This window comes from Xiphophorus hellerii, chromosome 10 (genome assembly GCF_003331165.1).
Source record: "Xiphophorus hellerii strain 12219 chromosome 10, Xiphophorus_hellerii-4.1, whole genome shotgun sequence".
Classification (NCBI taxonomy): Eukaryota; Metazoa; Chordata; class Actinopteri; order Cyprinodontiformes; family Poeciliidae; genus Xiphophorus; species Xiphophorus hellerii.
Genome location: NC_045681.1, coordinates 95,621 through 119,167, shown reverse-complemented (window position 1 = coordinate 119,167; position 23,547 = coordinate 95,621). Strand labels below are relative to the sequence as shown.

The following is a 23,547-nucleotide window of genomic DNA, read 5'->3' as shown; positions in this document are numbered from 1 at the left end:
GCCAAATGCCAAGGTGTCATCTGACGAGCAGATGCTCTCTGCGCCGTCCTGCAGCCATGCGACGCGCTGGCGACCAGAGTAAACAAGCAGCTGCTGGAGAGGCTAATCGCTTAGCATCAAGGTGAGCATGTTCAAGCATGAACAGAGGAAGCTTCACTTTCTGGAAACTGAAACATTTCTGGAGTTACACACAGCTGGAGCAACAAACTACCACAAACTACACAGTTGATCATTTTAACCCTTCCTGCCCCAGCATGAGCCCTCCAACTTATCTGGTCCTTTAGACGATCAATATCTCTGATTAAAGGTTAATTCTATCAAACTGAACCAGGAGTTTTATTGGTTCTCTTGTTCCTTTGCGACAGAGACGCAGTGGTTTCCTCTCAGAGCAACAGGATCAGCTTTAGTCCTTCGACAAAATACTGCACATTTTCTGTTTTTTATTAAGAAATGGTTTTTGGATCAAGTTAAGTTTATTTGAGCAGCTCAAAGTGTTTTACAAAAAGGGCAGAAAAACACAAATATGAAAATAAATATATAAAAACTAAGTCTGGCTTAGATTTAATGCAGTGAAAAAAATGTAATTTTTATTACACTTTTAATTAGTAAACTGTTCTGGGTTTTTAATTTTTGACCTGGTCAAGGCTGAAACACCAACATCAGTTTATTTTTGGAAAATATTTGGGGTTTTTATCCTTCAAAATTATATAAAAAAGAAATTAAGCTTTTTTTGACAAAACAAGACATATAAATAAAGAAAAGATTTTAAGACTTAAAAACTGCCTTTATGAATAAACCTGAAGTTGTTGAAAAGATATAATGCAGTGAAAGTAAAATACCGTAAGTTCTGGAGTACTAGCTGCTGAGCTCTACAGCCTATAATACGGTGCAGCAGACGCATGGTTGTTTTCATGCTGGCCGCAACAGTAGACCAATCAAACTGATCAGTAGTTCGCAGAGGTCCAATGAAATTGTGCGATATATCAAGAGCACTTTCACAATTCAAAGAGCAGTAAATCCAGTGGCGCTGTGCGTACCTGGAGATTTTCCTTTAAATTAAAAAAATAGTTACTGGATTGTTTTATTATCTAACCGTCTTTGTTATTAACAGCATTGTAGATAAGCAAGAAGGTATTTTGTGTCAAAATATCTTGTACGTAGCCTGTGTGAGCCTGTGGGGGGGACATGTCCGTCATAAACCTAAATGTTGTTGGTCAGCAGCTCTTTCTGTAAGCTCTGACTATGCAGTGAAGCTAACTAAAAACCAGTAAGAGGAGTTTTACCCTGCCTGAGCTTTTTACAGTGAGCGCGGTTCTAGTTCTAGGGTAACTTTTTTTTGGGTGGTTTCCTGAACTGAAGAGCTGACGGGTCACCCGACGGGCCGACCGTGACATCTGCCTCACGTTTCCTGAATGTCACGCTAAGACTGCGGGTTAAACAGTTGAATCTAGTCAAACTTTGCCAAAAGAGTAGAAATCAAGCAAACATTGTTGCTTCACCTCCTCTTCCTCTGGACGTCTCAGAAACATCATTTGAACCTGCGAATCTCACAACCTTTCGTGGATCACAGGGGTAGGCTTACATTTCCTTTCTTTATTATTTAGTATAATTTGTAAAAAAGAAAACAAAAAAAACAGAGAGCAGATCTGCTGTTTCTGTGAAGCGTGTGCATACAGCCGGTGTTTGTGTGGTCTAGTATTTGTGCTGCTTTGGTGCGACAGCGACACGAACGTGATGGCGCAGCGCCTCGGGGTGTGGCTCAGGTGCAGCGATGCGTTTGGAAAGCTTCGCCGTTCCAGCATTGCAACGCAATTTGTGTTTCTGATACGTATGTTTATTTAAAGGTAGCTGTGTTAGAGTTCAAATAAAAAGCATTTGCAATAATATTTGTTTATGTTATCTTTTAAATTAAAAGTTAAAAAATCCTCAAGTGTAGTATCTTTCTGAGTAAATGTCTCATATTGTAATGTGGGACACCTGCAGCGTAAAATCCAGTGCAGCTTGTACAAAATGTATTTTCCTTCTAAAATTAGAGCATGCAGCTTTTAATAAGGTGCTCTCTTATCAAAAGAGCACCTTAAACTTTCCGATATTTACGGAAAGTTTTTTCCCCTTAGATTGACCATTTAGAAACATAAAGGTAAAAATGTATGGCCTATTTAAAGGGTTGGCAGCAGCTGGAAACTCACATGCTGCTGGCGGTCGGACAGGATCTTCCAGAGTCGGGGGAACAGCTGCACCATGGTCCGTTCAGCCAGCGGAGTGGAGATGTGGCACAGCTGGACCAGAGCGTTCAGCAGGGCGCCGGTCTGCAACACCACACAGCCACCAATCAGAACCAGAACCAGAACCAGAGTGAGCATGACGGGCCCGGTGGAGCTGCGTTCAGCAGCATCTGGGTTTCTGTGTTTCCATCTATCATAAAACTGAAATTATGAAAATGAATTTCCTGAAAGGAAACAGGCTAATTAGAAATTTGTTTGTCTCTGGAGAGTTTTTGTGATTAGCAGGATAAAGTTTTGTGCTGAATGAATGTTTTGCGCAGTCGGAGGCGTCTGGCTCCGCCGCTACCTTGACCTCCCGCAGCGAGTCCAGGAACTTGTCATGGCGGTTGGTGAGCATGTGCAGCTGGTTCCCCGTGTCTCGCTCCGCCTGCTCCTTCGTCTTCGGCAGCGCCGACTGGTCGCCGGGCGCCAGCTCGATGTCGATCTCCACGTCCTGCAGGGGAAAGAGGTTAGGAGCCGCATCCCCACTGGCCGAGCTGCGGCTCTCTGGGGTTAAAGGTTAACGGGTCACCTCCTCCTTGGTCTCGCTGGTCTCCCGCTCGCGAGGCTCCTGCTTCACGTGCGTTGCCATGGCGAAGGCGGCGCGGTCGTGGCTGTCGGCCAGGTTGATGACATTGGTGATGGAGGGCAGCATGGAGCCCTGGCAGCTGGTACCGATCACCGTGTGGCGCTCACACACCGCCAGCAGCAGCTGTCACAACCAGAACCCGGTCAGAACCAGAGCCGGAACCAGAGCCGGCACCAGAGCCGGCGCTCACCTCGATGCACTGCTTGGTCCAGAAGTGGCCGCCCATGGCCTCCCAGTTCTGGGAGCAGCAGATGTAGAGCAGCCGCTCGTAGACGCGCCGCTTCATGGACGCGTCGAAAACCTCAAAGAACTTGGCCCGAATGGCCGGCTGGCTGCAGCGCAGGCCCGACAGGAAGGCCGGCTCCAGCTTGGACGTGATGTCACTTCCTGACAGGCTCTCGTCTCTGGAGAAAGACGAACGCTGCGTCATCAGCAGAGTCCAAACGCCTCAGCAGCAGCAGAGCTATCGGTTCAGTTTGATGATCAATAATCATTCTGCTTTAATCACTAAAGTTTGTTTTTATACATTAGAAAAACATAAAAGATGCAGATTAACTAATTCAATTCCTTCCTAAATCAGAAAATAAACATTTTATTTTCTAACCATCAATCGCAGCATTCCTTCATGAAGAATCCATCTAACACCAACATGAGAAAATCTGAACATCAATAGAGTGGAGATGATCTGGAGATTATTACTGATTAACTGATTGATTGATTTATTGATGACTAAACATTTAACAGATTTCCCAAAGTATTCACACCCTACTCACATTTACCATGTTGGAATCACTACAACAGAATCTTACTGCGATGAAGGACTCTGAGGTTAGACCCCCTCTACTCTGATGAGCCTAAATAAAACCCAGAGGAACCACAGAGGGCAGCAGCTGAGTATTTAAAGCGACCTGTTGACCTCTGCAGGTCACAGGTTACCTGTAGACGTAGTTGACCAGGTCCAGGAAGTGAGCGTTGAGTTCCAGCTCATCCGGGAAACGTTTCTCTATGTAGGTCATCATCTTCACCAGCAGGACGGATTTCTCCCGCAGGTTGGGCATCTGGCAGGAAGCAGACAGACGCGTCAGGAAGCGGAGAGACGGAAGCAGGAAGTCGCGGCGGTAGAGGAGTGGCTAACCCCCACCTGGTTGGCGGCCATGGGCGAGTTGTTCTTCACCCACTCCTCTACGATCTTCACCACGGCGCGAAGGATCTTGGGGTCGGCCGACTTCTCTATCAGAGACGTGAGAATGACCTGGATGAAGTTCTTCCTCATCTCCATGCTCATCACCGACAGCCGAGTCTTCACCAGATCCAGGCTGAGCATCACCAGCTCACTGGTCACTGTGGGAGGGGTCACAGAGGGGGGCGGGGTCAGAGGTTAGCAGCAGCTTCATTAGCTAACGTCTCTCCATCTTTTCCTCCTGAACGCTCAGAGCGAATCCTGCAAACAAACTGTGGCCTATTGTGCTGGCCTCGGTGACCCCGGGCTGACCTCTGAACCCTGACGTACCTGTGCTGGCCTCAGTGACCCCCGGGTTGGCCTGCTGGGGGCTCAGGTGTTCCCGCACCATCTTCTGCAGCGATCGCATGAAGACGGAGATGAGGCGGTCGATGTAGCTGGCGTTGTAGCTGCAGGCCGACTTCAAGATCATCAGAGTTCCTGGGAGGAAGAGGAGGGGGATGATGAAGAGCAGGAGGATAAAGAGGAGGAGGATGAAGAGGAGGACAGACAGCTACCAAACAGCTGGGTGGGGTTGGTGTTGCTGGTTGCCTTCTCGTAGTTGGTCAACCCTTCATAGATAACTTTTCCCACAGCGGCGTAGAGAGACTCCAACTCCTCGTACTTAGAGGCAACGCTGGACGTGCCTGAAAGAGACAGGAAGAAGACAGGAGGGAAAGAGGAAGGAAACAGTAGGGAGACAGAAAGGAAACAGGAAGGAGACAGGAGGGAAACAGGAAGTGAAAACAAACATCAGATTCTGCAGATGTCAGATGAAGACTTTGTATTTTTAATTAGGGAAAAATGATCAGATAAAAAGTAATCTCTTCTTAAGACAGGAAATGTTGGCTAGTTGCGTTTTCCTGGAGGTCCTCATCAATCCAGAAACTCTACAGCTTCGCTGCTCCTGAATCTGATTTTAGTTTCATTTGTCCAGCCAGGGAAATGGTCAGAGAAACATGGCCCAGGAAGAGGAACTCACTGGGCTCAGTGGGGAAGATGCTCATGAGGCGGGACAGCAGGGAGTGGACGGCCCGCAGGATCTTGGTGTTGCCGCAGGTCATGCATGCGGCGATGCCCCGCTGCAGAGGCTTGAAGTGGGCCAAGATGGCCGACGACTGCAGCACAGTCAGCAGGAAGCACAGGATCTCCAGACCCGTGCAGATGTTAGAGATGTTCGCCTGAGCCGGTTGCTCCTGAGGGACACGAAGACAGACAGAAGGAGAGACAGGAGGAGAGACAGGAGGACATACATCATATTGAGTGAAAAGCACCAAATTGCAATAAATAATCCATATTTAATTGTTTAAATGAATCAATTTATTAAAACTGAAATAAAAACTGAAATAATTTGTTTAATATAGAATTATATGAACCCCAAATAAACATTTGGATTAAATTTCAAAACTAGATTTAATTATTTTATGATTTAATAAATTCTTCCAGAGTAAAATAAACTTGGAGTATGTTGTGATGACCTGCTGTTAGAAGCAGCCAATCAGACGCGGCAGAAAACGCGCTGATAAATCAAAGATCAATAAACTAATTCTTTCCAAATTGCAATCATCAAAAGAAGCAGAGAGGAAAATCCTGGATGAAACCGATCCGCTCCGATCAGCAAACAGAACAAGACAGAGAGAGGAGGATGGGTTCTGACCCGTTAGCTGTCATTATTACTCACTTTGTGAATCAGAGGAGAAAAGACTGAAGCTCACAGGACCCGCCTCCTGGCTGCTGATTGGCTGCCATTAGTTCTCCTCACTGCTGATTGGCTCTTTAAGACCAGAAGCTGGTCTGAATGGTTTCACTTGTTAAATTCAATAAATTAGTGATGGGCCAGACGACACCGAAACCTCGGCACATGCGCCGAGCAAAGAAGCCGAAACCCCGTGTCGGCGCGCGTATCACTGTAAGGAAAACCACGAGACCGATACAGTTCCTGTCATTTGGATGTGACTGAGCCAAATTGTATGGATGAGGGAGAAACTGTTGACATGTTTGTGGGTTTTGTTGGATGGAGATACTTTGTGTTCTTTGCTGTTGCTTTTTGGCTCATATTTGAAAACCGTCATGGATCAACAGAGGAAGAGGAAGTTTTCTCGCGTGTGGGATCATTTTGATCTTATCACGGAAAATAATTATTCCGTTCTCATTTCCAGGAGCAAAGCTGGATGCAGCAGGACAGACCACCAGTCAGACAGACCACCAGTCAGACAGACCACCAGTGTGATGGCAGTGGCCATCTTACCACGGTCATCAGCAGCTTGTCGAACCACTGCAGCTTGAGCTCGGCGCGGGGCCACATGTCTGGCCTCAGGGCGGTCTTCATTAGATTAACGCAGCGGCGGGACAGCAGCTCACCTGGAGACCCGGCCACGTTGGTGGAGTCGTTCACCTGGAGGGGGTATTACTATTATTATTGTTGTTGTTGTTATTATTATTATTATTATATCAGGAACAAGCCAAGACAAACATGATGCTTCAGATGGAAAGTAATGAGCTCGTAACGTACAGAGCAGAGAGGATGAAGCGGATAACCAATCAACAAATTCATAACAAACCAAACTACAGGCAACATGGAAATAATGACCAGAAATGATGCGACGGTTCTGGTTCTGGTCCGGTTCTCACCTGGCAGGCGATCCTGATGAGGAAGTTGACCACAGTGTCGGTGTGTTGCTTCTCCACGGGTTTGCTGAGCATGGTCTCTGTTCCTGGCATGGACTGGCTGCGGCCAAACACCTGAACACACACACACACACACACGGCTCACAAGATGCACAACATGGAGACCCACTGGATCCTCTAGGCCAGGGATGTCAAACTCATTTACATTTTGGGCCACATCAAAAATCTGAATGTTCTTAAAGAGCCAGAATGTGTTGATAAACCGTTAAATATCAATAAGTAGCTGTTTCAGCAGTTAATATAAATAATACTGAGCATCTTTTCACACTGACCAGTCCATCCAGGATTTTATGATTGTTTTTGTTTTTTGCAATTAAAATCATAGATTTTGTGATGCAAATATAGAAATATTTGAAAGAACTTTTGTATGATGTTCAATGTGACTTTTTCTTAATCGCCGTATCGTTCACAGAATAAAGTTTGACATCAAATAAGGCTGAGGCAGCAGTCACTTCAAGCCAATGTTTTTGGCCAATTTTGAGAAAAAAGTTCAGTAAAATCTGAAAAATTGTGGGATCTGTTGACTTTCTGTGAATTTTGTGGATTTGTGAAAAACTAGAGAGACTTAAGAGATTTAATTTGGAGTGTAGAGGGCCACATAAAAAGCTACGGCGGGCCAGATTTGGCCCCCAGGCCATGAGTTTGACACATGATCTAGTCAGAGCAGATCCAGGTGATCCAAACTGCTTCTTTGATTGATTCTATGCTGCATTGTGTTTCTGTGTTTGTAATGATGTAAAGCACTTTGAAATGCCTTGCTGCTGAAATGTGCTATACAAATAAAATTTGATTGATTGATTGATAGAGCCGATAAAACACAAAGACGGCTGGACAAAGAAACTAAACGGACCGTGGACGCGGCGCCGGCTGCGGTCCGGAACCGCTTGACGTCCTGCCCGGTGCCGGCCGGTTCCAGAGACAAGCCTCTCTTCACAGCGCCGCCACTGGTTCCCTCACCGGCCGTGGCTTCGGACTCGGACTCCGGCTGCCGGAACAAAGAGAGCGGGACGGGTCAGCGAAGGGTCAGAGGTCAACAGGGCATATCTGATGCTTTGTCTGGTTTTATTTTATGATTATTATTATTTGTGTTTGTTTGATCAAAGTTGTAATCAGGAAACCGATGAAGCAGCAGACGGCAGGATGACGGCGAATCAAACCCTAATCAGATTTCTCTTCGTTCTGCAGAAATTTTGAATATTTTCACCCAGTTAGCACCTCGGTGGCAACGCCTGCAGGTCAGAAGATGTGGATGTAAATATTCACCTGCTGGTCTTTGATCCTCTGCAGCTCCCACTTGATGACGACCTCAGCCAGGTCCACAGCCAGCTTCCTCTGCTCTATGGTGACGCTGGGCGTGAAGCCCAGCCGCTGCATGGCGCTGATCATGTGCTGCACCAGGTGGTGGCGCACCGGGTAGTACACCTGCAGCAGCACAGACAGAGGGTGAGCACGGCCATGGCAGAACGCCTCTGTGATGCTGAGGGCCCACTGGGAGGAAGGCTGCTGCTGCTGGGCTCTGCATCAGGCAGGATTTCATTTAAAGCTAAGAATTCAAAATATTTTCTGGTTCTAGTTTAAATATAGAAGTCCAAAATGGCAGAGAAGATTTGGAGACGAGAACTGGACTCTGGAGACCGCTCCAAAAGCTATAAGTGGACTACAGCACAGGGCATTCTGGGTAAATACAACCAAAGCTAACATGCTAGCCTAGCGCTAGCAGCAGAAATGGCTCCTGGTCTTCAGCCAAAGACTAAAGAGAAATCCTCCAACACTAAAATCTGACGCCTCCATCTTGTTTCCATCTGGTGAAGAAGGAAGTTGCTCTCAGTGTCTTCAGAGGTTTTTGTGTCGTTTCCTTCAGTGGTTCTTGGTGCAGCGCCCCCACAGGCCAGGAGGGGAACAGGTTGGTTTGACTCAGAACCACAGCAGCTGGAGGTGGAGCAGATGATGGAGTTCTGGTTCCAGTAGAACTGGGTCGACCGGACCGTCAGGAGGGAAACAGCCTGCGATGACGAGTCGACCGGACCGAACACGGAGACCCAGAGGAGACAAGGCGTCCATCTGGGTGTCAGAGGACATTACAGCTTCTCACTCTGAGGGTAATTACAGGTGATGGAGCAGAACTCTGCAGCTCTGTCCATCACATCCACAAACAGGGACGGCATCTCTCTGACTTTATCAGAGACACACACACACACACCCTGTCATCTGTGTGTCATTATCTCCTCCTCAGTGCAATTATGGTGATATGATTACATTAGATCAGTCATCTGGCCCAGAGAGCCGCCTGTCAGAGAGGAAGAGGAGCTGAAGGAAGAGCGTCCCGTCCTCATGGTGGGTCGGCGGGTGATGGGAGCAGAGAGACAGGAAGCTGTGTTCGTTCCAGTGATTGGGTCAGAACAGTACAGAGGTTCTGGCCTCATCCTGTCTGAATACGGGAGCATCCTGCTCAACAGAAACGGTCCAGTTCATTTCAATGGGCTGGTTCAGTGGCAGTTACTGGCATGCAGTTCCTCCAGGACCAGTAGATCCAGTAGATCCAGTCTGGTGGACGATGGAAGAAACTATTATTGTGTTCAAGTTGTGCTAACAGCAGTTAGCCTAGCAGTGAAGTTATGCTAACCTAAAATAGCATCTGAATGCTAACATGGAGTAGCTAATGCTAATGTTAGCGTCCACAGTCCCGATTTCTAAAGAAGCTCCACAAATGAGAGAAACTCTGAGATGAACTCATCTCTGACATTCAGATCGGACCATATTTATTCAATAACTTAGCAGAAAAAAAGAGAATTTGATGAAAATGTTGCTGATTTCCATTTTTAAATTAGTGACAGACGCTGAACTCCATAGCATTGTAGTCCAGACCATCTAACCAGAGACCAGCGCTCCGCGCTACATGATATAATAAACTGTGAAATATGATCAAAACTGCTTCTTAAATTGATCTGAAAGATTCACATTCCCATAAAAACACCCAATATTAAATACTTAGAGCTGAAATAAATGTAACCAATGTCATTACCAATCCAAACACTTTGTTCTGCTTTGCTTCCAACTCTGAGCCATGATGCAGAGGTCTCCTGCCACCCCTAACAAGATAATGCCCTGGGCAGTTGCCCATGTCAGAAACCACAACTGTCTGCTGCATTAAACACAGTAAAAACAGAAAACACTCAACTATGGACACTGACCAAGGAGCAAGAAGGCGACTGTCTCTCTCTCTCTTGGTCTACAGCTAGCTTTGCTAGCATCACCTCACAGAGCTTACCTTTCTTTGAGCTTCTTTTCTAAGTGACGATAAAAGTTAGACGTAGTTCCACCGGTTGAAAGCGAAGCGCTGCTGAATTTACATGTCGCCATGTCTGATGATTTATGTAGCGGATTTCTATTGCTGACGATTAGACAGACTTCTGCCGCTCAGAGGAAACCACTGTGCATGTCTCAGCGCCGCCTGCGAGTTAAAGGGGAGGCGATGGCTGACGGCGGAAACATGTAATTAGTAAGTCACGTTATTGCTTGGATTTTAATCTGTATGTTTTACATCCAGTGAAAACAAAGATGCTAAGATATAAACTGGACAATATGCTGGCAATTTAGTGATAATTTTACAGTTGTGATCTTGAAATAAAATCCCGAGTCCTCAACGCCCGAGACAAGATGGAGACAAGATGGAGACAAGATGCAGACCATCAAAAAGTGGTCTGAGACCAAAACCGGTCTCGAGTTCTACAGAACTAGAACTCCATTAAACATTTGAATGAAGTTTTTCCTCCAGTTTAACCAGAAACACAGAGACTGAGTTTCCCCAGCCTCAGCTCCTGCAGCAGGGACACTATACTGGTCCTACTGGTCCTGCTCACCCTGAAGTGCTGCACTATGAGGTGCAGGATGTGGACCAGTTGCGGAACGGTGTGGCCCTCCTCCACGATGATCTTGCGGGTCCAGTGGGTCAGCATCTGGTGGCCGTCCTCCATGCGGGCCGGCACGGCGGGCGTCAGGATGGCCATGGCCTGGCGGACGATGGCGCGTGCCTCCATGGTGTGGGCCTTCAGCAGGCTGTGGAACACCTGGAGGCAGACGGGTCGGTGAGGATCGGGCCGATGTCGGCTCGGCCGGGCCGGGCCGGGCCGGCACTGACCTGCAGGACGATCTTCTTGTGGATGGCGAACTTGGCGATGATGTGAGCCAGCAGCAGGTGGCCGCTGTACTTGCAGGCCGGGTCGACGCAGGCCTTGGGCAGCAGGCAGGGCCAGGCGAAGGTCATGAGGCGCCGCAGCTTGCTGTTGCGGGACTTGTTGTTGTCGTGGATGTGGTGGGGGGCGTGCTCCACCAGCAGGGTGGAGAACTGCAGCAGGCAGATCCGCAGCGAGTCCAGCAGGTCCGCCTGCTTCTCTGGGTCCAGAACCTGGAAACAGAGCAACACACCGGGGTCAAACCGGGTCAAACTGTGTTGCTGAATAAACTCAGCAGTACTTTAACGAGGGAAGGATCAGCTGAATCTTTTCTGCTGCTTTTACTGGTCTGATGCAGAGAAGCAAACCAGTGGTTACCTTGGTGATGAAGACGCTGGTGATGCTCTCCGGGTTGTCACCCTCAGGGTTGGGGGGCCCCAGCAGCTGCTCGCCCTCCCCCTTCTCAAAACTGTGCAGGAAGGCCGGGTTCAGGATGTGCTGCAGCACCTGGGGACCAACAGGGGGCTTGCTGCAGTCAAAGTGTAATGCTGCAGGGTTGGGGCGCCATGAGGAGACGCCTTCTGCTGCTGCAGCATGTTTTGTGCTGCGTTCTGTCACTGAATGATGTTTTGTGCTGCTGCTGCAGCATGCTTTGTGCTGCATCTAGAGGCGGCGCGGCTACCTTGGCTTTGAGCTCGTCGTTGAAGTGCGGGTCGTTAAACTCCACGAAGCGGAAGAACAGCGCGCGTTTCTGGGAGATGGAGTAGTTCCGGGGAATCTCCTCCTCCATGTACTCCTTCAGGAACGTCATGTTGCACAGGAAGCGGCCCGTGAACGCCCGCACCAGCTGGAACAGCAGCTCGATCTCAGAGTAGTTCCTCCTGCAGAGAACCGGACCGGTCAGAACAGCAGTACAACTTATTAAGGCGCTGCGGCGTTTCCATCCCAGCCGTCTGGTGCTCCAGAACCCGGCCCGGCCCGGCCGACCTACTTGCAGTAGCTCAGCAGGCAGTACGCCAGCAGCTTTGGCTCCTTCCAGTTGGTGGCGGCCATGTTGTCTTTGCGGTGTCTTTCCTGGAAGGCCTCGCTGACCCAGACGCGGCGCAGCTGGCTGACCAGGGAGTGCTGGCCGGCCAGCCAGCCTTCGTCATTCTTCACGATGATGCTGATGATCTGAAAAGTTACAAGCAGGAAACCCACAGCCACCAACAGCAACGTCAGGATTAGAGTCAGGACAAGTCGTAATTTTACAAGAATAAAGTCGTAACTTTTTCCTCTCAATTTTAAGACGTTTTTAATCTGCTATGATTCTCATCATAGCCGTGATTCTCCATCATGGAGGGATGACTGACATTAAAACCATTTTTTAATTATTTTCCTTCATTTGTAATTTTGTTTTTAGAAAATCAAGCAAGAAAACAGATTCAAATCTGATCTGGTAAGAAATAAAGCAGCTATTTAGTTTCTCATCTGTGTCCCCCAGGTCTAGTTAAATCACACGAGTCCCATTAATACTCCTGATGCACCTTAATGGCCTGGAACTGCAGGTCCAGTCTGACTGTGGCGGTGGAGGGAGAACCGGGTCGGACAGTGGCCGCGGTACCGGCCGGAACCAGCAGGGGGACGAAGCGGTTGGGATTGGAAGCCAAAACGTCTCTGAGCGGCTTGGCGTCCCGGTGCTTCAGGAAACTCTGTAGAGCACAGAACACCGGGTCGGTCCGGAACCAGAACCAGCAGAACACAGAACACTGGGTCGGTCCGGTACCATGAACATGCGGCTCCACTGCGGGTCGTTGAGCGTTGCCTCCATCATGAACAGCTCCACTGTCTGGGACGGATGGCGGGTCAGGAACTTGATGAGAGGCTCTCTGAAGGGACTGCCGGCCTGAGGAAGAGGAGGTGGTCAGAGTGATGTCAGAGTGAGGTCAGAGTGAGGTCAGAGGTCAGCGGTCCCACCTCGATCAGCATGGCCCGCTCCGTCTTCATCACCACCTCCAGCAGAGGCTTGACCAGAGTCTGCGGTGCCGCCGGGATCAGGTGGAAGAGGTTGATGATGGCCGAGCAGATCTTCATCTCCTACAGACGCCGGGAGGACCAGACACCAGCAGGAGGAGGAGAAGAAGAAGAAGCAGCTGATGAACTCTGGCTTCTACAGACAGTCTGATGGAACCATGAGCAGCAACTGCAGAAGTATTCAAACCCTCAACCTTCTCTCATAACAAAAACCTGAGCGCCGCTCTGGGCTGCTATCAACCCCCAAAGCTGACACCCCGAAAGGAAACCGGCTCTCCTCTCTTCAAGTCTCCAGAAGTTTCCTGATGACGGTTTGTTCTACAACATGAGCGTGGAGAAGCAGGAAGTCAGGAAGCTGAAGGCAATGCCATCTCCAAGCCTCTGTCAGGAAGCAGAAACGCAGCTGCTTGTTCTGGTAGTGGCAGCAGCAGGCTGGAGGACTCTGCGGTTCTGAAAACATCTGCATGCCACACTTCCCAGATGTTTCTGTGTGGAACCGGTGCTCTTCCTGTCTCGCTCTGCTGGTCCGTCTCAGAAATGACTGAAAGCCGCCAACGTGACGGCATGCAGAACAGTTTACAGGGTGTGAATAGTTTTGCAGGTAGAAACCTAGAGTCTCAGGAGAACAGGAACATCTTCTAGCAACACCACAGACACACGGACAGAGGTACGGGTCACGGCCACCACTACGGGACACTGGGGTCAAAGGTCAACCACCAACAAACTCACTGACAGCCGGCAGAGTGCCGGGACGAGCCTCACCTCGACCCCCTCCAACGCAGGCTGCACCGGGATGGAGACAACGGTCAGTGAGCACAACAACAAGGCTGGGCGTGTGTGTGTGTGTGTGAGTCAGAGTGTGTGAGTGTGTGTTACTGTTTGAGCTGTACTCTGTCCTTTCAATAAAGTTCTTTATTAATATAAAAGCAAACAACAGGAAAACTTTAACATCTTTGGAAATGCAAAGCAAGGTTCATGTTTTAGAGCCATAAGTAAAAGCTGAAATTCAGTCAAAACTTCAGGAAACGATCCGGAGTTTCATCCTAATTAAACTTCACTCTCTCTCCTCAGCTCGCCTCTGACCGCCTCCAGTTCGCCTCTGACCGCCTCCAGTTCGCCTCTGACAGCGTCCAGTTCGCCTCTGACAGCGTCCAGTTCGCCTTGACCGCCACCAGTTCGCCTTGACCGCCTCCAGTTCGCCTCGACCGTCTAGTTGTCTACACAGACCATCTTGATTCCCTCTTCTCACCCTGTTTCTGTCTCCATCAGTCTGAGCTAATTGACCTTGTGACCTCGGCCTGCTGCCCAGACAGGAGGCGGTTTGGGGTGACGCAGGCTAAAGGCTAATTAGCATGTAATTAGTGGCGAGTTGTGAACCCCGCCAGGTGAGCCAGCAGAGGAGACGAGCGGCTGCAGTTTGTCCCTTCACTGCCTTTCCAAGGTTATCTGTCGGGGAGATAATGAGGACAAGCGTGGCGGCCCGCCGCCGCCCGCCTAATTAATCACTGATTGAAGGGCTGCTGACTGCGGCGGCTCGCAGAAAACTGTCTCTGGGCTCCACAGAGAGATCAGGCCAGGATGACCTGCAGACGCAGAGGACGCACCTGCAGTCCAGGTGGCCCAAGGGGAGACGGGCTGCTAACCGCGCGGCGAACGGAGCAGAGGCTCACACAGGAAGAGCTTTATCCTGGGTTTTCCTTCCGACAATCCGCAGGTTCTAGGGGTAATCTGAGTAGACGTTCCTGCTGTGTGTTCAGGTCTGCTCCAATCTAAAATCAGGATGCCCAACATGTCGGACTGCATCGGCCCGACATGGCAGCGTGAGCCGTTCCTGGGAGAGACGAGAGCGTTGCCTGTTGAGCTTGACGGAAACACAATCAGGAAGTCAGAACAGCGGCTGTGGAAGACCAGATTGTCAGCATCGATTCCTCTGCAAACATCGCCACACACTGGGGAGCCACTGCACTTCACACTGCAGGGAAACTGCGATGGCAGAGGCTTTTAAATGTCTGTCTTCGTGTTTCAGTGTGTGTGTTTCAGTGTGTGTGTGTTGCGGTGTGTTGCAGTGTGTGTTTCAGTGTGTGTGTTTCAGTGTGTGTGTGTTGCGGTGTGTTGCAGTGTGTGTTTCAGTGTGTGTGTTGCAGTGTGTGTTTCAGTGTGTGTGTTTCAGTGTGTGTGTTGCAGTGTGTGTGTGTGTGTCCGGGGCTTCGTCTCGGAGTCGGTGACTTACGCTGCCGTCGCTGCGCTGGCCGCCCTTGTGGGTTATCACCACCACCTCCATCCACTTCCGCAGGTGTTGCTGCAGGAGCAGAGGACACACGTCAGGGTGTGTGTGTGTGTGGGTGTGTGTGTGTGTGGGTGTGTGTGTGTGTGTGTGTCCAGCAGCAAACGACAAACTGGAGCAAGGCAGTAGCTGCTGATGGACCAGTCCAATCCTGCTGGATCTGGTTCTGCAGAACTTTAAGGCACATTACAAAAGTTTTCACATCTTTTCTGTTACAAACACAAAATGTTTCATTTCCACACAAAGCTGGTTTAATCTGAGCTGATCCTTTAGACTGGATCCAGAACCACCAGAACCACCAGAACCACCTCGGCCCGCCGGTCCGGCTGCAGGTTCTGGTTGGTCAGACAGGCCAGGCTCAGGTGGAAGAACCATGTTAATGGCGGCGGGCGGGGTGCGAATACTTTCGGGACTGTGAGTACTTCCTGCTCTCACCATCATCTGGTCGCAGAACTTGTCGTTGAAGGAGTTGGGGAAGAGGCGCGTGACGGAGGTGAGGCGGTTCACCACGTTGAGCGTCAGGCTGCGGTAGTCGCCCAGCATCATCAGCAGGGGGCGCATGTGAGTGTGGATCTGGTCCACCTCGATGGTCGCTCCCTCCAGGAACTGCAGACACAAAATGCTTTTTAGCTTCTGGATCCACAGGAAATTACCTCACTCTCCTACAAAATAAAAGCAGGATTATTTCAATCACTTCATTTTAGTTTACAAATAGTTTTGACCCACGTGACAGAAAGTGTTAGCCGGCTGGTTCTGGTTGTTTTCACAGCTTTACCCTCAGAGACCTAACCGATCGGTTTTGGATCATGCGCTTCCTGAGCGGTTCTGGATGCTGAGCAGGTGGAGGGCCTGATGCATGGCAGCCTCCTCCATTTTCTCCATCCCATATCGATCTCGCCATGGCAACGCTGATTAGCAGCGGCAGGCCGGGGAGCGAGGATGGATGAGGAGGAAGTGACGGTTCGGGGACGGCGTGATGGAATGGCCAGCCAGGTTCATATGAAGATAAGTGGCGGCAGATCCCGTCCACAGGAAATGGGATTTCATTAAAACCGCCGTCCCGTTTCAGGCCCAGACCGATCCATAAAAGTGCTGACGGACGGCCATGATTGGCTCAAGCTGATCGGCACCAACTCAGTTTTAAAAAAGCAAAAATTTTTCAGGTAATTCAAATGAAATCTGAACCAAATCAAGAACAAAAGTAGAAATAAAAATGAGCTGGATTTGAAATAAAAATTGGTTTTATTTGATCTGTTTCCACCTTCTACTGGAAGATAAAAGACAAGGACAGCTTCCTGGTTTCCAGGTTACCATGACTACCAAGTGCCATGATTCACCATCATCGCCTTTCCAGAGTAAACATCGAGGAGCCGGTCGCTCTGAACCAATCAGGAACCAGGATTTAGTTCTGCTATGCCATGGCAGCAGCCTCCTTTACCCGTCTACCCATGGCTTATGTTTGCTTTTTGGACCAGCTGTACTGAAACATGTTTCGGCCCCAGGGGACTAATAAAGGTTTTCTTATTACTATTAAAAACTGTTAAACTATTCACTGGGGTCTGGCTGGAAGGGTACTTGTGTTGCACTCTCACTTGCACTAACGCCTAAGTAATAGCTAAATGTTATTTTCAGCTGGAGAGGCAGGTACCAAAGAGAAGAAGCACTAAACACAGTTCAGTGCAAAGCAGCATTAGAGTCCCACAGTGTGTCCTCCATGTTCCTGGCTCTCAGATCAGAGAGCAACTCAAAGGGGAGTTAGCCATGTTTAGCATCATGTGTCAGTGAAGCAGCAACATGCTAACCTTCCTCATGCAGGCTTCCCCCGCCTCCTGCAGCTCATTGTTGGTGGAGTTCAGAGCTTTAAACAGAGCAGCGATGATCTTCTCCCTGGACTGAGGCAGGTAGTTGCAGGCTGCCAGAGCATCTGTTCAAAAGACCACAAATCGTTAGTGTCACGTTGGAGTCTGTCGGCGTCACGCCGAAGTCTGACGGCGTCACGTTGGAGTCTGTCGACGTCGCGTTGGAGTCTGTCGGCGTCGCGTTGGAGTCTGTCGGCGTCGCGTTGGAGTCTGTCGGCGTCACGTCATGCCGGAGTCTGTCGGCGTCGCGTCACGCCGGAGTCGAGCCGGAGTCTGACGGCGTCACGCCGGAGTGTGTCCAGGTCAAACTGACTCACTGAGGGCAGCAATCCGCAGAGGAACCAGGGAGGGAAGGCTCTTGTAGCAAGGCAGCTTCATCAGAGCAGCATCCTCTGCCTCACACAGGTTCAGCAGCTGCACATAGGTTGGGAAGTGTTGAGTTAAACTGGTGGTTTAAAGAGCAACAGGCTGGATGGACTGGATGGACTGGGTGGACGGGGGGATAGCACCTCTGTGTAGAAGACCTTGTGCTCCATGACGTTGAGGTCCATGGTGAAGAGGCGCGGCTGCAGCGTGGTGCAGAAGGTGTTGCCCTCCATCAGGCCGATCTGGGCGTTGGCGGGCTGATGGCGGAGCAGGTGCTTCTTGGGAGGAACCATGTCCTGCAGAACCTGCAGAGCAGCCGGGTATTAACGGGACCCTCCTGATCTTTAACCTCTGTTGTGCCAGTGTGGTGGCGCGTTACCTCCTTGTGGGGCTCCATGATGACCGTCACGCTCTTGCCGGTGACCTGGGCCAGGACCTGCAGCGAGTGCATGGCCTGCTTCCTGACGGTGGAGTTGGGGGAAGTGACCTCTCGCACCAGGTCATGGGTCACCATGTGGAAGGATTTATCCTGGGCAGCCAGCAGCTCCTCCGTCTTCTCCTCGTCCTTCAGCGGCGTGGCGCAGCGAACCAGCAGCTGCTCCAAGGTGGTCTTCGCCATGGCGACCGCTCCGTTCGACACCTGGGGACAAATCAATGAGGAGACGCTTTCTCAGCCAGAGAATCTGTTCCTGCTTCAGCCCCAAACTTGAATGGTTTTACTGGGATTTAGCGCTGGGACCACCGTGTCTAAGTGTTGGAATTCATCCTGTTCACATTTGATACATTTTTTTCCTCTGGGAATGATTATTTAACAACACTATAAAGATTTCTAAATAAGTGGTTTAAAGACAATAAATTAATATATTGGAATAAAACAACAAAGATGATTCTATTAAAATATCTATAAATGATAATTTAGTGGAACACATAAATGAAGTAAAATGTTTAGCGGTGATTTTGGATTTTAAACTCCCTCTGCTTCGAACTGGATATCATAAAATACATAAAACAAAAAGTGTAAAAGTTGGACTTGCAAATAAAGTAATAAGTACTGTAGAGCGCAGGAGGTTCTGTCCAGCCCAAACAGTCAAAACAAAGCTGAACTTCAGGGCAAAACCAGTATGGGTTTTAAGAAAGTCTTTAATTTATTTTAATTTTTATGAAACAGTTTTTTTTTTCCCGATTAAATTTGAGACATTTCTGTTAAAGCGTGTTGGCAGCCTGGTGGGCCGAGGCAGAGTGTGCGAGAAATCCAGTAATCAGTAAAGTAACTAAGTTACAGGCAGCTGGTTATGATCCCACCTCTCCAGTGAGGTCCATCATGACGAAGAGGAGCGCTTTGAGGAAGGTGAGCTGGTTCTGCAGAACCCAGATGAGAGGCAGCCGCTCCATCAGGAACTTGATGGACACGACGCCGCCCAGCTTGGCGTACCAGGCCTGCTCGTAGCAGCAGGCGCACAGGCGCTCCACGATGTAGGAGAACAGGGGCAGCTGGCAGGCCTGGGGGCGGAGCCGAGGGGGTTACCATGGCAACACACACCACCTCAGCACGGTCACGGTTAGTGAGGCCTACCCGCTCCTTGGAGCCCAGGATGATGCTGGCCACGTCAAAGATGACGGCCAGAGCCACCTCTCCGATCTTACACAGCTCCTTCTCCTCGTACGCCATGCAGATGGCGATGGCGTCGATCAGAACCAGAGGGTCCATGCCCTTCGACCCGTTCTCCTCACTGTGGAACATGGCGGTGCTGGGCTGACTGCCCAGCTGGTAGCAGGGCAGCAGGAAAGGTCCTGGACAGGAAAATAACGATGAGGACAGAATAAAATGGCGAAGCAGCAGGTGGGTCGCCATGTCTCTGATCGAACTGATTGGGCCTCACCGCACTGCTGGGCCACGGCCACCATGGTGTAATGGCGGATGAGGCTGGCGACGAAGGGCAGTGCGCTGGGCCGCAGGTCCTTGATCACGGCGGACATGAAGGCTCCGGTCAGGGCCTGCTCAAAGGTGCGGCGGGCCGGCGTGTCCTGGGCCTTGTAGCGGTGGGAGATGATCACGCTGGGAATCCACTTCTCAGTGAAGCTGCAGAGGAAACACCAGGTCACATGATCACCTGGCACCAGGCTTTAACCCCTCTGCTGCCAGGCAGGAATCAATGAATGGAAACACCTGGAAGCAGCTGATTGGGGCAGCAAAGCATGCTGCAGGGGGAGTAGCAGCAGCTGAGAAGGTGATCAGAGTCAGCAGCTAACAAGGATCGGCTGATGCTCAATAATCACATTCCCACCGTTACTAATGTGGTTTTAACGCGTTTACATCATCATTAGCTCCTGGTCTGGACAGAGAGACTGAACGAGTCAGGAAGTAGGTGTCACACCGCAGCTGTGTGATCCTCAGCTAACCCAAACACAGAAGAAAATTAGCAGAAGCTAATGCTAACCTGCTGTTCTGCTAACTCTAAATGGCTAACAATGAAGCGTGTAGCTAGCGCAGGAGAAACGATGGACTCAAACTCACAACCCACTTTCACTCCTGAGCCAAACGAGAAGCAATCAGGAAACATTTCATGTTCAAACTGTTGCTATAAAATCAGTGTAGTTTCCTTTAAATAATCGTCATTTTAATGTTGAGGCAGATAAACTCATTTTGCCTGCAGGTTTCATCGCTGCCAGGCTCATTTATTTCTGTGAAATTAAAACATTTTCCACCTTTGTCATTATGTTGACAACGTCTGTTTTTGTTTCTGGCTGCCTTTGGTCGATCACAGTTTAAACCGGTTGTGCTGAAAAGCAGCAAGTTGAACACAGTGAGATCTTGTGATCTTCAGATTCCTGGGATCCCAGAGGATCATTTCCTGCTGCTTCTTCACTTACAGTCAAGCAGCCTTTGAGCTCAGCCTTTGAGCTCAGCCTGAAAGCTACGATGCGCTCTGGGGAAGCAGAGAGTACTGACTTGGGGTGGGACAGCAGTTGGTAGAGGGCGTGTTTGTTGTCGTCCAGGCTGGTCATGGCCACTAGGAAGCACTTGATGACCTCCCAGGCCTGCCGCCTGTAGTACGGCTCCGTGTTGGCGCTCTTCAGACAGTCCAGGGCCGTCTCTATCGCCTGGACACAGCAGAGACACGCAGACACAGTAAACCCTCAGAGGGAGGAGCAGGGAGGAGGAGAGAGAAGAGAGAGGAGAAGGAGAGAGGCCCCGTTGTTTTCTATTTGTCTGTTTTATGCCTGTAAATCTGACGCTAAACATGCAGCAGCTAACGCTAATGTCAGCAACGAAAATATGTTTTGAATTGAAAATGATTAAAATGTGATTCAATATTTAATTAATCGCTGAAATGAAGTCGAGTTCCAATGCTCAAATAAAAATCATCATTTTCCCTCTAGATCAGAAGGGGGAAGGTGTTGATGTCTCACATCGAACCCTCTGAGACGCAGCACTGCTTTCCTGGGTGTGAGTGTGTGTGTGTGTGTGTGTGTGTGTGTGTGTGTCCTGATGTCCAAAAAGAGAGCAGTCATTAGAGAGAGTAAATAATGCCGTCACGGTGGCCCTGCACCAGATTGATGATTACTGACTGGATGAGGAGGAGAAACAAGACAAGAATTTAATTACCTGAAGGACTCACACAGTCACACACACACACAGTCACACACACACACACTCACACAGTCACACACACACACAGTCACACACACACACACTCACACAGTCACACACACACACAGTCACACAGTCACACACACACACACTCACACACACACACACTCACACAGTCACACACACACACAGTCACACAGTCACACACACACACACTCACACAGTCACACACACACACAGTCACACACACACACAGTCACACACACACACACTCACACCGTCACACACTCACACACACACACAGTCACACACACACACAGTCACACACACACACACACTCACACAGTCACACACACACACACCTGTGACAGAGACTTATGGCTCTCTGTGGAGAACAATAGTGAGGAATATAAAGCTCCTTTATGGCTGATTCTTCTCTTCAGCCCAAATGTAACAGGCAGAGAGAGGTCAAGAGGTCATCATCATCATCATCGTCGTCTTACCTTCTCCATGGGGAGCTGGATGGAGGCCTTGCAGTCGGTGAACTCCACCTTAATGCTGGGGCCCTGGACCTCCGTCACCACGTAGTGCAGCCTCTGGGACTCCTTCAGCATCTTCCTGTTGCTGCCGCCGAACTTCCCCAGAACGCGATACGCCACGTGGGAGATGTTCTCCGCCGGGTTGCGCAGCGTGCGCCACAGGGCCTGCGGGACGCCAGAGGCACAGCTTCAGACCGCGGCAGAACGACGGACGGGCCCAGAACCCGACCGGAACCCGTTTACAGCCTGGTTCTGGGGATTAAATGACTCCCAGCTAAAAACACTGGGGAGCTCTCTGATTGGTCGATAGGTTCTGACCCGTGTAACGGCACAGAACAGCTCTGCTATCTCTGTACAACATCAGTTAAATCATCACATTTAGTCACCATGGCAACTGAAACACAAACCTGGAGGATTGTAAGATCACATGAAAAAAACAGATGTTCTGGTTCTGATCCGTTCAGTAAGAACAGCTGAAAGTTCAATCTAAAAGCAGAAGCCACAAACCCACAATTACTAGCAATCAGGGGACATTTGAGCCAAATGATCTGAACAAGCTAATGCTAGCCTAGCTAATGCTGGCCCATCCAAAGCTAGCCCAGCCAATGCTAACCTAGCTAATGCTAGCCCAGCCAATGCTAGCCTAACTAATGCTAGAGTACCTAATGCTAGCCCAGCCAATGCTAGCCTAGCTAATGCTAGCCTACCTAATACTAGCCCAGCCAATGCTAGCCCAGCTAATGCTAGAGTACCTAATGCTAGCCCAGCTAATGCTAGCCCAGCCAATGCTAGCCTAGCTATTGCTAGCCTACCTAATGCTAGCCCAGCCTACCAGAGTTCAGGATGAGTCTGTAGAGACTCCAGCAGGTCCAAACCATCACCTGCATGAGCTCGGCCCGGACTGGCTGGATGTGGTCGTACAGGAAGTCGGGCTGCAGGTTGTCCACACACAGCTCCAGGGTGCGGAGGCCCTGGCTGACCAGAGTCTGGGAGCCGTTGAGCGCCGACACTAGCGGGTCCATCAGCATGGGCAGGTAGGGCAGCAAGGAGCTGAGGCGGACCGGAACCGTCAGGCACAGCTCCACGAACAGGTCCTTCATGTGCTGCTTGTGGAGGCCGCTCTGCAGCATGTTGAGGCCTGGAGGAAGTAAAGCACTGGGTGAACCTTCTCCACCAGCGGCCATTACAAACAACCTGAATGGGCCCTGAGGAGAGGCAGCCATGTTGCACCTTGCAGCAGGTTGGGGAGCAGAGGGAGAAACTCCTGGTAGAGCAGGTCGTGGCTGCCGCCGCCGATGGAGCGGAACAGGGCGCGCAGCAGCAGGAAGTAGTTGTAGGGCTCCTTGGCGGACTGGGCCAGCTCCATGGAGCTGTTCACTATCTTATGGAGGTGAGGCTGAGGAGAACAACAAACAGCGTTACAGACGCACAGAAGGGCTGAAGGGGATGTTAGGTTCTGCTGTGGAAGTACCTTCAGCATCTGCTCGTTCTCAGCAGCAAACAGCGAGACGGAGCCAAACACCAGCTTGAAGAGCTTCAGGTAGAGGTTGGACAGCTCCACATTGGAGCCCATCTCCGGCAACCTCTCCAGGAGATACTCCACCAAGATGGTGGCAAAGAGGGCCGACGTGGACAGGTTGGCCAGGAAGGAGTTGGCCACGATCTGGGAACCAATCAGAGCAGAGATCTGAGCAATGACCCCCGGAAACATTTAAACCCAGAGCAGCTAGGAGCAAGTAGGAAGCGTGTTCAGAGGCACCTGCAGGGCGTAGTTCTTGGAGATCCTCTCCACCATGTAGGGCACGGTGGTCTGGAAGATCTCCTTGAAGGTCAGTGGGTTCATCATGGTGAAGACACCAGCGAAATGCTCCAGAACCTCTTTCTCCTCCTTCATGCGAACCGTCTGGCAGTTGGCCACCCGGATGTACGTCTGCTGGTTGTTGGCAACCTGGACCTGAGCAG

At 50.0% G+C, this 23,547-nt stretch overlaps 1 protein-coding gene across 2 annotated transcripts in view; it reads right to left on the bottom strand.

Annotated features, from left to right (window-relative positions):
* Positions 1-23,547, bottom strand: part of trrap (transformation/transcription domain-associated protein) — a 59,979-nt gene that overhangs the window by 26,713 nt on the left and 9,719 nt on the right. The window contains exons 17-53 of one of the 2 annotated variants that reach the window (XM_032574670.1): positions 23,345-23,539; positions 23,057-23,248; positions 22,816-22,981; positions 22,467-22,723; positions 21,550-21,750; positions 20,405-20,556; positions 19,335-19,534; positions 19,028-19,245; positions 18,757-18,954; positions 17,834-18,094; positions 17,598-17,759; positions 17,406-17,502; positions 17,032-17,153; positions 15,665-15,835; positions 15,176-15,244; positions 13,708-13,728; positions 12,889-13,008; positions 12,698-12,817; positions 12,459-12,623; positions 11,924-12,105; positions 11,615-11,813; positions 11,311-11,439; positions 10,899-11,165; positions 10,621-10,827; positions 8,024-8,182; positions 7,611-7,745; positions 6,704-6,814; positions 6,321-6,467; positions 5,055-5,268; positions 4,591-4,719; positions 4,364-4,513; positions 3,995-4,194; positions 3,790-3,911; positions 3,044-3,257; positions 2,797-2,976; positions 2,572-2,718; positions 2,190-2,309 (exon numbers count right to left, since the gene is read on the bottom strand). In XM_032574670.1, coding sequence (XP_032430561.1) covers positions 2,190-2,309; positions 2,572-2,718; positions 2,797-2,976; positions 3,044-3,257; positions 3,790-3,911; positions 3,995-4,194; positions 4,364-4,513; positions 4,591-4,719; positions 5,055-5,268; positions 6,321-6,467; positions 6,704-6,814; positions 7,611-7,745; positions 8,024-8,182; positions 10,621-10,827; positions 10,899-11,165; positions 11,311-11,439; positions 11,615-11,813; positions 11,924-12,105; positions 12,459-12,623; positions 12,698-12,817; positions 12,889-13,008; positions 13,708-13,728; positions 15,176-15,244; positions 15,665-15,835; positions 17,032-17,153; positions 17,406-17,502; positions 17,598-17,759; positions 17,834-18,094; positions 18,757-18,954; positions 19,028-19,245; positions 19,335-19,534; positions 20,405-20,556; positions 21,550-21,750; positions 22,467-22,723; positions 22,816-22,981; positions 23,057-23,248; positions 23,345-23,539 — 6,099 coding nt within the window. The remainder of the gene's footprint in view (positions 1-2,189; positions 2,310-2,571; positions 2,719-2,796; positions 2,977-3,043; positions 3,258-3,789; positions 3,912-3,994; positions 4,195-4,363; positions 4,514-4,590; positions 4,720-5,054; positions 5,269-6,320; positions 6,468-6,703; positions 6,815-7,610; positions 7,746-8,023; positions 8,183-10,620; positions 10,828-10,898; positions 11,166-11,310; positions 11,440-11,614; positions 11,814-11,923; positions 12,106-12,458; positions 12,624-12,697; positions 12,818-12,888; positions 13,009-13,707; positions 13,729-15,175; positions 15,245-15,664; positions 15,836-17,031; positions 17,154-17,405; positions 17,503-17,597; positions 17,760-17,833; positions 18,095-18,756; positions 18,955-19,027; positions 19,246-19,334; positions 19,535-20,404; positions 20,557-21,549; positions 21,751-22,466; positions 22,724-22,815; positions 22,982-23,056; positions 23,249-23,344; positions 23,540-23,547) is intronic. The other variant, XM_032574671.1, reaches the window with a different exon arrangement.